The 12,737-nt window shown below is 39.1% G+C and overlaps 1 protein-coding gene across 1 annotated transcript in view; it reads right to left on the reverse strand.

Annotated features, from left to right (window-relative positions):
- Window positions 1-8,730: 8,730 nt before the first annotated feature.
- zswim6 (zinc finger, SWIM-type containing 6) overlaps window positions 8,731-12,737 on the reverse strand; it is a 56,713-nt gene continuing 52,706 nt past the window's right edge. Inside the window, exons 12-14 of the mRNA XM_057320669.1 lie at window positions 11,982-12,145; window positions 11,817-11,898; window positions 8,731-11,728 (exon numbers count right to left, since the gene is read on the reverse strand). Of these exons, the coding sequence (XP_057176652.1) occupies window positions 10,866-11,728; window positions 11,817-11,898; window positions 11,982-12,145 (1,109 nt within the window). The 3' untranslated portion in view covers window positions 8,731-10,865. The remainder of the gene's footprint in view (window positions 11,729-11,816; window positions 11,899-11,981; window positions 12,146-12,737) is intronic.

The following is a 12,737-nucleotide window of genomic DNA, read 5'->3' on the forward strand; positions in this document are numbered from 1 at the left end:
ATACCACAGTAAATATTAAAATATACTTCATTATTTAATACATTTCAGCAATTTACTATAGTTAATACTACATACTGTACATTGAACATTAGCGAAGTGTAGTATTTACTGAAACTCTCACATATACCCCAGTATTTTTTCATGTGTATTTCAAAAAGAGAATGCAGAGAATATGAATGGTTCCAAAATGAGATAAAAAAATAAAAAATCATGTTTTTATTATTTGATCATGTTCACATCACATTTTTTGTAATTATGGCTTAAATCAAAACAAACCAACTGCAGTTTGATTGATATTAATTGGAAATAAATAAAAAAAAAAACATGATTTTTGAAAATTATGAGTTATCTCATTTTGGAACCAAACTCTTCATATACAGTCAACGCATTTATACTTTGTTTCCTGAATATGAATTTTTCAGTTTTCACACCGAATACATGCTCTTTCGGACAAATTATTATTTTTCTTTTTCTTTCTGGCAGCAAATGTTAATAAAGCAACTATATTTCCATTCCTGTTGTTCATACTGCATAAAGTGAATCAAAACTAAATCATTCAATAACTTTGGAAGTTACTGCTATTGCCCCTTCGACGGACGCAAGCATGCACACCGCGGACAACCGGAGCGCGTGCTCACAATGCAACCGCATCCATATACGTACAAAATAGGCCCTCGATCATTTCTACGCTGTTCAAATTCACACATAAATTGAGACGTTGCCAGAGTTCCTGTGTGTGCGTGTATGCTCGTGCACTCCTCTGTGCTGCGTTTGCGCGCGGATGTCAGCGCGTTGTCATTCGGGAGCCCGCGCTGCGTGTTTACTACAACACGCGCACACGCTCGCGCACGCACACCTGCTCGGCTGCCTGTCATGGAACAGGTGGAGCAGAACAGAAGGTGCTTATTGTCTCAGTGGCTCACACCTCACCGAGCAGAAAACCCCCCGCAAAATAATCAGCGGAGACAAAACACTTCAGTAGAAAACGGAAAGACAAGCGACGGGTTTTAGTTGGACAGTGCAGCTCGGGCTAATGCGATTTTAACTAGAAGGGATACAGCTACCTCCACTGGGCATGCGCACTTCAATACCGCATATTTTTTGTCACGCTGAAAACAGTTGATTCATTTTTTTATTATTGAAAGGTTAGGTTTAGGGTTGGGGTAGGTGTAGGCGTTAGCTAATGTAATTTATTGTATTTATATGGCGAGATTTTGCACCACTTCCGGCTGTAGCTGTATCCCTTCTATAGCAACAACCGACTGCGGTCATTACACAAGGTGATATTGCGCATGCGCGGGGCTGAGAACAATAGAAGCGTCCAAAACGAAACGAAGTGCGTTTGGCTCTTTGCGCACACAGAAAGTGTTGATATAGGCCTAATGGCATAGTGTGTGTGTGTGTGCGTGTGCGTGTGTGTGTGCGGGTGTGCCGTGTGTGTGTGCGGGTGTGCGCGTGTGTGTGTGCGTGTTATTCGTCAGTGCAGTGCTGATAATTGCCCTTCCCATTATGGCGGCAAGGACAAAGAATGTCCCTGTTTGACTCTGTGAAACAAACAACAACAACAAAAATCAGGCAAAACTTATCAACAGCATAAAAATATGGAATTTTAAATGAATTTCTATTTAGGAATTAGAAGCAGTAAAAGCAATGCTTGCAGATTTGGTAAAATATTGCACAAATATGATATCAAACGCTAACAGTGTTATTTGTTCTTGCATTGAATAAACAAGCCAACATTTAAACCTAGCTGTCCCACATAATTTAGTGTGATGTCACTTTAAGAAGCAATTAAAAAGAAACATTACAAAAGTGAGCAGAACTGAATATGAGAATATCAGTCATGCCCATAATAACCTGCTCTGTCAAAGTATTTCGGAAATTCACTGATCATGGGCATTAATTATATCTCCTTTAAATACAATAAAAAGTAATGGGGGCCCTCTGGTAAAACGCCTCTGAATTCACAATGCCTAAATGAAGTTATCAGTTTTATTAATGGCCTCGATTCTTCTTCATCTATTATGAATCGTACAAGAGATCTATTTTACTGGTCAGGTTTGCCGGCGAACCGTCCGACGTTATTGAGGGCAATTTCTAAATGAATTTGAGAGCCCTTTTTGGTGCAAAATGAGCGTGGAGGAATGATACTTTAATCAGGGACGTCGCGAGGAACCGGCGGCTTGTTAGGTGGCTTAATAGATGGCCCCCATTTATCACCTGCAAGGGTCTATGTAAAGAACAGTGCCGCGGACTGAAGGTATTAATTACTATTCAATTATAAAAGCCTGGCCCATAAATAAAAATAAAAGGAGGTATTCATGAGGCATTTATAGAAATCCACCGGGGACGTGAGGGAAGGGCATTTTTTCTGAGATAAATAAATCAGAGAGAGTACCAGAGTCTCTCCGGAGATACAGAGAGCAGCTTCACAGAGAAGAAGAAACATTGTGGAGGATGAGAAGACCTAAGACCTCATTTTCATATAAACTTCAGCAGAGACACTAAAGTTATATCAAAAATAAAAAAGTGGCCATTGAGCATTGAGTTTGTTGTTTAAGTCTCATGTGTGTCTCAGATATTTCTCCGGAGAAAAAGGGGTCAGAAATCTCACAAGTGTCTCTGTCATTGGCGTTTCAGAAGAGGTCAAACTGAGCTCAGATTTGTCAAGACTGCAATCAAAACTCAATATTATTGAAGATCTCAATATGAACGCAAACCAAATTGACCCAAATCCAGATGACTTTACCATTCATTTGCCACAGTAATGTGTGTTGTGGGTGGTTACCAAGGTGTTCTCATCACTCCCAACGTGACCTGTCAATCCCATGATGCACTGCAACAAAAATGAAATTGTATGAGGTTCCGATTTGGTAAACAGGTTTTAGAACGAAGTGTTATGCTTTAACATTGATGCCTATAACTTATTTCTGTAGTGACATCAACGTTAGTCGATGAATTGTCCATCATTGTTTCTCCTTACCTCAGCAGTGACATTTATGAAAACTTGGACGACGGTTGTTCTATATGTGAGACATTTTCCCTTGTCTTTATAGTTGAGACGTCACACGCTGTCCAGAGACACCGGGAAAAAACCACACACAAGGCGACGGTGGCTTTAAATCTTGGTGGCTGTTACTTTAGATGAAAGTGTGAGCTGAGACTTTCATCTCCGGAGAAAAGGTCACAAACACCCTGGTGCAATGTATCACATGCTGGTAGATGTTTTAGATATAAGAAGAACTCGCAAAGACCTTGTTTAAATCTCTGGGTTAACGCTGCATCTGTGGCGAGATCGCCTTTGAAGCCCGGCGATGGGGACGACGCTCACTGGCTTCAAAAACCAGCAGGCCTGTTAGTCTTAAAGTTTCTTCGTCGCCCAGGGGAGAACGCTGGTGCTTTACTGCAGAAAAAAACATCACATTTGCCAAGAACACAGAAATCTCCCTCTCTCCAGGAGACTGACATTTTACATCACAGGGTCAATAGTTAAGTTAATGAACTTAAAGGGCATCTGCGATTCTGTTCACAGCTTCATTTACCAAAAACACACATCTTCATTTCAATCGTCTTGATATCTGTTAACAATTTATTTGCTCATAATTACAACCAGGAAAACTAGCTTTCTGCTTTATTTACAATTTCTGTATTGAATAAAAGTGAACATCTGCAGGAAAACATTAATTTTGTATAAATATGTGAATCATACAAAAACATCAGATTGTAAAAAAAAACATTAATTGAAGCTCCACCCTAAACATCATAAATAGCTATGAATTTCTAAGATTGTGTTGAGATTCTATGGAACATATTTAAACTATATTTTAGGGCTGTTATGATATTTATTGTCACAATTTTAGGATTTTCCAATATCTATTGGAATTATAAATAAATAATACTATCAGTCAAATGCAACTTTGGTCTATTTTGTGTTTTATGTGTTTTTTCTTTTTTTTTTTTTACAATTAAACGCACTTAAAATACAAGTGTAGGGAGGAAGAGAAATTTTGAAGTGTCAACCAAATACTAGCACTGAATTATTAACAATATTATTATACTGTACGTGTAGTATTAACAGAATATTGATAATCATATTAATTTGACAATACCGGTATATTATGATACCAAAAAAAAATGTAAACAATATTTTAGGGCTGTTACAATATCTATTGTGACAATTTTAGGAATATTTAAAAACTACTGGAATTATAAATAAATAATGCTATCCGTCAAATGCAACTTTTGTTTGGTCTATTTTGTGTTTTATGCTTTTTGTGGACAATGAATCAAACTTAAAATACAAGTGTAGGGAGGAAGAGAAGTATCACCCAGATACTAACGCTGAACTATTTCACAATATTATCATCAACAGAATATTGATAATCACAGGTTATTAATATCAAGATTATTGACAATCTCAGTATATTATAATACCTAGAAATACATTTACTATCGAGTAATATTGCTACTACAGGTATAGCCAGTCATTCAAACTAGTCATGTCGATCAGATGTAATTTTTCTTTGCAATATACATCAGCTGGTCGTTATGTAGACCATGGGTAGTTTGCGGGTGTGCGCCCTGCAAAATCCTAGTGACACACACAAAGATAGTAAATTGTTTTCCCTGTTTTTCTTGTAAATTTTTCTGTAATTTTAGAGTTTTTGACCGTATTTCAAAAAGAAACTGTTTCTTTTTGAAGAAAAAAAAAGAAACTGTTAATTTTTGAAGAAAAAAAAAGAAAATTTTTGGGGCACCAGAAATAAACTGTAAAATAACGGGTTCCTTGTAAAATGACATGTTTTGTCTTTTCCTGTAATTTTATATTTTTTCAAAAACACATAAAAAACATTTTTTACATTTTACGTGGAAAATCTGTATAAAAAATAACAGTGTAACTTTACAGTGTAGATATGTGTTTAGGTAAAATGATCATTTTTGTTTCATTCTGTGTACTACTAACAATGTTTCTCCCAAATTTCAACTAGAAATATTGTTTATTTATTTGCAGAAAATGAAAACTGGAGAAACAGGTGAGAATAACAGAACAGATGCTCTGCATTTTTTTCAGACCTCAAATAAGGCAAAGAAAACAAGTTCATAGTCACTTTAAAGCAATACAACAGTAGCCTTATATTGATACATGCACTTAGGAAAGTTCAAAATTATTTCTTATGTGATCACCTGGATTTTCATTCATGTGTCTTGTCACACGGTCAGTCTTCCAAATTGCTGTTGACTTTAGGTCAATGAGGTTTGATCATGTAAGCCAATGAGATTTCTGCGCATGACTGCAAAGCTCTGAGCATCCACATGCTTTTATTCTGACAAAACATCACATTATCCTCTAGGATAAATGAAACACAAAAACCAGCAGAAAACACTTCTGACTGTTGATAACCGGGCCAGACATGTTCATGTTCTCCATGCAGCACAAGCTTTACTTAATAGAAAGATTAGTTTAAAAGCTGTTGAATTGTGCGAGAAACAGATTACAGACAGCGTGAAAGGTGAACTCATGCATAATTGAAAAGTAAAATCTTGAGAATGTGAAAGTTCAGAAGGTTGCCTTCAAAGCCCTCACATGGAAAGACTCTTTCCAAAAGAGCAAACAATGGCAGCTGCATGCTTAAAATGAGAAGCTTATGGATTGGTCAGTGATTTCTGATGGTCTCTCATTATGACTGGTGGCATTTAAGAGCAAAGTTATAGTGCTACACATTAAAAACAGTTTTTGTTCAAAGAAAACTATTAAAATGAACAAATTGTGTCAATGAAGTGATGACCAAACTAAGGTAGTAAAATCACGTATGTATCACATATTTTATTATATTTATTTTATTAACAGGATGTAATGTTTAAAAGTGAGACAAAAAAATCATGTAATCAATCAAATAATGACAGAATACATTGAATCCTTTGCTAATACTCACTGATGTTTTGCTGTTGTTTGCCCGGCCGCCACAATGACGTCATTTCCTGCGGGGTGATGTCATCAAGAGCCTTGTGTGATAGTACAAAACATTTGCATGACAGAAAGGGCGCACAGAAAAAATATATTAACTAAACACTTTTCCCAAGAAAACATCTTAGTTTGATATATTTGAAATATACAAAGCAAAGCAAAGTAAAAAAACATAAGGAATGATTCTCTTTTTAAAGGTGTCTTTTTTAAGTAAAAAAATTGTGCATTTGATCCAGTACAGTAAGACATGTGACGGCATGATGTAAATGTTCTGCACCTTAGGAATGTCTCTGGAATATTTGTGAAAGGTTTTGCGAGTTGTGTGTGGAAATGTGTCATTCATTGTTTTACAGATTCTATTTCCCGTCGCGGCTGTGAAAGGTCTCGTCCAGACGGCCGGGTCTGCACTCGTTGTAGGGTGTTTGGGGTCTGGCTGTCGTGTGATAAAGGATCAAAGTTAACCACTGCATCTGTGTTAACAACACACGTCAACAGAACACATTTACAACCAGCACTTCCTCTAGCACGGGAAGTGAACCGCACGATGCTGCCGTCGCAAAAGATTTCTTATCACCGGAGCTTAAGAAAAATGTCATTTTATGATTGGGACATCAGGGGTGAAAGGTTTAGGAGTAAATCATCACCATCCTCATTAGCATTTCTAGGTTACAAAATCTAGAATATTAAGTGAAAAACTTTAGGCAGTAAAAAGGTTTTGGTTCTCCAAAATCTTTGGTTAGCTTTTCAAAAGATCTATTTTATTACCTTTTTAAAGTCCGTAGAACCTTTCCCACTTTACATAACCTTTCATGCAATAGTTTAACAAAGAACCTTTATTTTTGGCAAACATTAAAGCCTGTGTGTGTGAGCTATTACTTGTCTTTTTGTCATTACTCTGGTTTGACAGGGCCGTATCCGGTGTCTTTGGTCAACGGCGTGTCGTGTCAGGCCTGATAGTCACAAAGCTTGAGTTTGTCACAGTCTTCACTCGAGAACTTGGAAACCACCGCTGAAACCCCCGGCCTCCTGTTGAGCTCAGTTTTGGCAGGAACATTCACAGGCCTGAAAGTGCTTCATGGGAATTATGGCAGAACCCGTCACAGTTTGTTCTTCCAAAGGGTCTGACGGTCTGGCTGACTGTACATCTGTGCTCTCAGAAACAGAGAGGGAGATGAGTGTTGGTCAGCACGGGCCTTTATCCCATCTGTCCATTACTGCTGATAAAGAGAGGCCAGAACAACACTGAAACACCACATGAGAATCTCGGTGTCCTTCCCAAAAAGTTTAAGCCATTTTTATCCGATTGTCTTGTTCTGAAAGGCACTTTAACCCTTGCATGGTGTTCATTCTTCATTATTCAGTTTTTAAATCATTACAATTTGTAAATATGCATGGAAATATATGCATGTACTTTACAGATGTTTACTTCATTCCTATTACAACCAACAGCACAAGGGTGTTTTGGCCTTTTATATGAAGTTACGGGATGAGAGAGAGGGGAAAGGACCAACATTTCTGTTGAAATCAAATAAAATATCTGCCTGAATAATATTTAAAGACGTTTAACTAAATTAATATTCGAAATGACGCTCTAGAACTTGGAAATGAAAACAAAAACTGAACTTAACTGAAATAAAATTCAACTTAAATGCCAACAAAAAAAATATGACAAACACAACAAATTAAAATGATCAAGGAAACGAAAAGAAAAGCTCAATACAAAATATGAATAAAACTACAATAAAGCTGGTGAGAGTTTTACAGCAATATGTGATGTAATCCAAATCTCCTCAATTCACATCTTAATGGTTCAAAACCACGGCAACGTCTGTAAGTTTATCCTCGAGTGTGTGAGGATCTGTTTATAATTGTGTTCAACCTTATCTTTATACTCCAAGTGTGAAGGAATAACTTGAGTGTCAATCTTCCACTGCGGTCAGCATATCTACCTCCTGTTTAGACAAAGGTGGGTGAAGTCTTTGTGGAACTGCCATGTGCAATTTACCAAAGTGTAAATCCTGAAGCAAATCTAACTCCGAACAGAAGTCAAAGAGTTACTAGATAGACAATATTGATGATTTAAGACTCTATATAAATCAGTTTCTCATTTCTGTTCACAATGGCTCTTACAGAAGCAAGTGAGCTCCTGTCACCAACATTGACCAAAAATGTCTAGATAAGTCCCAATCTAAGGTCTTGGGTAAATGATAAAACTCAACATCAATTTATGTAAAATGTTAAAACAATCTACTTAGTTTTCCTCCAAATCTACAAACCAACATCATTGATGCACTAAAGTAACTGAAAAAAGCAAGAGAAATGTTGAATATAATTATAATGTTCAGTACTGCAAATGATCAAACTATTGTGCATTATTTTTGCACAATATATTGTATACCAGGGTTATTATAGTTAAGAAAACATGTTGAAACATTTCTATGAACTGAAATCAATTAAATATCTGCCTAAACAACATTAAAAGATTGCCTTAGCAAGAAAGTGAAATAAGTTCAACTTGATGCACTACAATCATTAACTAAAATATATAAAAGCTAAACTAGAACTGAAATAAAAATAAATTAAACTTATGCGAAATTGAAAATAGGAAATCGTGAAACAGTTGAAAATATTGAAATGAACATGAAAATCATGTAGCCTATCATAATCATGTATGTGGTGCGCAAGTTTTTATATTGAAGTAATGTGAAGCAATGTTGATGTGAACATCTTAAAAATTAAAAAAAGATACAATCAAACATTTATTGCAAATGTAGTCAAATGTACGAGGCATCGTGTTGTGCGCACAAACAACGCAATGAGTTTCTTCCTCTCAAAAAACTAATTTTAATTAAAACAAAAATGTTGAATCATTAACAAGTTTATAAAACAGTGATTTAGTTACATAAATAAATTGATATCGGTGTATCAAATCTTAAATTCAACTTCATGAGCATGTTGACACGGGTGAAGTACAATCGTTGAACCTTTCATAATAAATAAAAAGAAGAAAATTATATTTCAGTTCCTAAACGAACGAAAAGAAAAAGAGCTACAGAAATACCTCTATAAGAAGGGGACACTCATCAACGTTTCTGCACCAAAACAAAACAAAAAAACAACGTAGGAAACCTGCTTTTTAAAGCACAGAAGCGTTTAGCTAAAATTAAAGACAGTGAAGTTGTAACCCAAGTCGGTTGGCTTTCATTTTAATGAACAAGTTTGGTAGTTAGAACTCCAGTTTGGTTATTTTAAAGCGTTAAGACAAGGCAAGAAAGAAGGCCGTTTTCGCTTCGAAACCCTACGGGAACGACACGACGGAAAAAATAAAACAACAAGGAAAAAGGGATTAAAAAACGTTTGAACAGTCAGACCTGCACAGCAACTTTCTGTCCTGCACAAAGTTAAGATGTCAGCAGATAGGCATGTACATGTTATTGTGCATAAAAATGAAGCGTCGTGGTGCCTCTCGATTATTGTGGAAAGAAACAAGAGCATGACCAGGCCAATCGCTCTGCGTGTCTGCGTTAACATCCATACTGTTGAGTCTACATTTCTAGGCGTTTTTGAGGCACGTTGGCCTGCGTTTCTTGCATTCCCAATTCTTAATGCTAAGGCTCGCTGCTTCGCTGGGCGTCCGTCCGAACCACCGCCGTCCCGTACGGATCGGGTCTGCGCTGAATTTCGCAGACCGTCCCGATCGAGCGCAGTAGGTGGCGCTGCACAGATACCCAGCACACAGATTCACTGCCCGATTCCAGCCCCGACAGCGCTGGCTGTGTTCGGAATAGCACGCTACTGTACTATAGTGCGTATACTGTACACAAATCATCTGTATGCATAGAATGACGGTGGATTTGAAAAATAGCGTATTAGCCATTTTTCGTAACGTAATTTTTTTTCAAATACAATAGCGTATTTTTCAAAGATGACAGCATGGGGTCACGTGACAGAAATGTCTGAAATGTCTCTGGTGATGTAATGCCTACTGCTCAATAAAATAAAGAAGAAAAATGAAGGGAAAAGTCGACAGTATATACTGCGCAGTAAGCGGCGCAGATTCCGAACAGAGCCCGAGGCCCGCGTTTAGTCCCTCTGATATGTTTCGTTTGAAAACCAAGGTACTGCAGCTTCAAGTATTTTGCATTACATAGAATATTCTTTTTATAAATTAGTTAACGTATACATTTTTTCCATATTCAGACATATACTATCATATATACAGTACAATAAAATGCTCTCACTCTTGTGTTCATGACCATTTTGTGTCTTTTTCCGTTTTTTGTTTTCTCGTTTTCAAATAGAAATCCCTGAGAATGTATGTCGACAGTCGCTAAGTTTCCACAAGCTCAAGCACAATGGGTTTGAAGCGTATGTGTGTGTGTGTGTGTGTGTGTGACATGCTTTCGGACGAAACAGCACTGCAAAGCCGCGCGATTAGCCTGCTAAACTGAAAACTCAAAGGAACGGGAGAAGTGTCCCTAACTTTTTGCCATGGTTTTCTAACACTTGTTTTAGTACACTGGTTCAGAGAGGAGTAAAGCTGAAGCCATATGAGGTACTCGTCACTTAGGATGGAGGTGTTGTTTGGTTTAAAGCCATATTTCTTCACTTTGAGGCTGTGAATGTTTAACCGAGAGAATTGGAGTGCTGTGTGGACCTTCGCCACTGGACAACATATACTCAGTGTGTAAACCAAAATGACCGTTCCACTCTTTCGCACGCTCTCATTCAAATAAAAGGGACACACACACAAACTTCCACAGACATGACAACGTTCCATTTTTTTCATTTTTTCATGTTTTTTTTTTTGCGTGAAGTCTATACACATAATACCGGTGCGGTGGTTCCAATTGTTTCCACGTCTTTCTCGTCGTTTTGAACTGAGACACCATATCAAACGCTAGCCGAACCTCTCTCGGACCAGCATCATGAGTTTCTTTTTGCCTTTGTATATCTGTTTCAGGTTGTCTATGAATTGCGTGAACTGAATGTGTCCGTCGTGCGCCATGAGAAAAGTCTCTCTGGCTTTGCTGAGGAACTCGATGAACTCGCTGTAGTGCCGCGGGCTGATGTGCGTCAGCCGCGAGTGCGTCGTGTTGATGTAGGCCCCGATCGTGGCGTCCAAGAGCTGTCTTAGCGGGGCCTTGTCTAATGACATCAACTTCCCAGAGTTCCTGCGACTGTGCAGCGCCACCATGCCGGGCGTGGTCAGCGTGCAGCGCCGCAAAATGTCCGACAGCACGGTGGCGCACTTGACGCTCTTCACGACTAAGGGGATGATGGCGGCCAGCTCATTTTTACCCAGCGAGTGGCTGAGCGCGCACGCCCACAGCACGTCGTTGATGGCCGGGTGCGTGTCCTGGTTGTAGCTCAGGTTCAAGTGGGCCATGGCGAGTGTCGCCAGTTTGTACGCCCGCATGGGGTACCCGCGGTGTTCCATGTACCGCGCGATGGTGAAGAGCTGCGTGTAGCTCATGCCCGTGGTGGCGGCGTCCAGCACGATCTGGTAGGCCGTCTCGAAGGCGATGTGGTCCTTCTCACAGAGTGTGAGGGCCGACAGTGCGCAGTTCTGGGGGTCCTTCATGGCGCACTGCAGGGCCAACGTCCGCGCGCTGCTGGCCAGGTTCTCCTGCTGGTGGCAGTCCAGGTGGAGCCGTACGATGGTGCTGTTGGACATGACGGTGGTGGCCACGATGCTGGTGGCCTCCGTGGGCGTGAAAAGCGTGAACCAGCTCTGCATGATGCTGTCCAGGGCGTAGACCCCTGCAGGCACACACACATGAGAGACGGGGGATTATTGCACATCCAAAATTCCCAGTGTGAAAGAAGTGTCTTCTTTTCACCGACTTACCGACTTCTGTGGCACACGTGACTAACCATCGAACCATCTCTCGCCGTCGCCAGTTTAACGTCGACAGAGTCATCCGCATTACCTGCCAGATATTAAGAACAGAAGACATCAGAAAAACTCAAATATCGGAGAAACACACGAAATATTGGGATAGATCGTGGATACCTGAAGACCCAGCTCCAGAGAGACCTTCAGCAGAGTGATGTCCGGTAAACTGTCCATGAGCGTTGCTATCTTAAAGGCATCCTGCGCCAGTTTGAAGATATGAGAGGACGAATGAATGTTCTTCTGTATGGACTCTAATACTGTCTCTAACCTTCGTGCATCACCTAGAAACACAGAAGACGAAGCAAATGATGTCATGAGACAAACATCCTTACAAATGTATACAATACAAATAACCACGTGCGTTTCGCTAGTTTTACTAGATCGACTACGCAGGACTGCTACAATGCTACCAAAAATCAACAAAACACATTAGCAATTCATTTTTACGTTTTTGCGTTTGTGTTTTTTTTCAAGTTGTATTTTTTGGCCGACGGGACTTAATAGCAACTATACCGCAATCCATTTAGTATTTTTACTGCATGTTTTTGTTATTTTGTGAGTACTTATGTGCCCACCCCATATCAGCAGGAAAACAGATTTTTTTTACATTTCGCAAATATTTCGTGGGACATAACTGATTAATTCAAACAGATTCACACGAGTGATGGAAATGTGATGTGACTTGCCATTTTTGTAAACACAGCAAACAGTCACCAGTGACCTTGGAGAAACATTAACCGCTCAAAATCCCCCCGACTACACACACACGTGCGCACACACACACACGCACACACACACGCACACACACACACACACACACACACACACACACACACACACACACACACACACACACACACACACACACACAAA

Source organism: Triplophysa rosa, linkage group LG22 (assembly GCF_024868665.1).
Source record: "Triplophysa rosa linkage group LG22, Trosa_1v2, whole genome shotgun sequence".
In the NCBI taxonomy this organism is placed as follows: Eukaryota; Metazoa; Chordata; class Actinopteri; order Cypriniformes; family Nemacheilidae; genus Triplophysa; species Triplophysa rosa.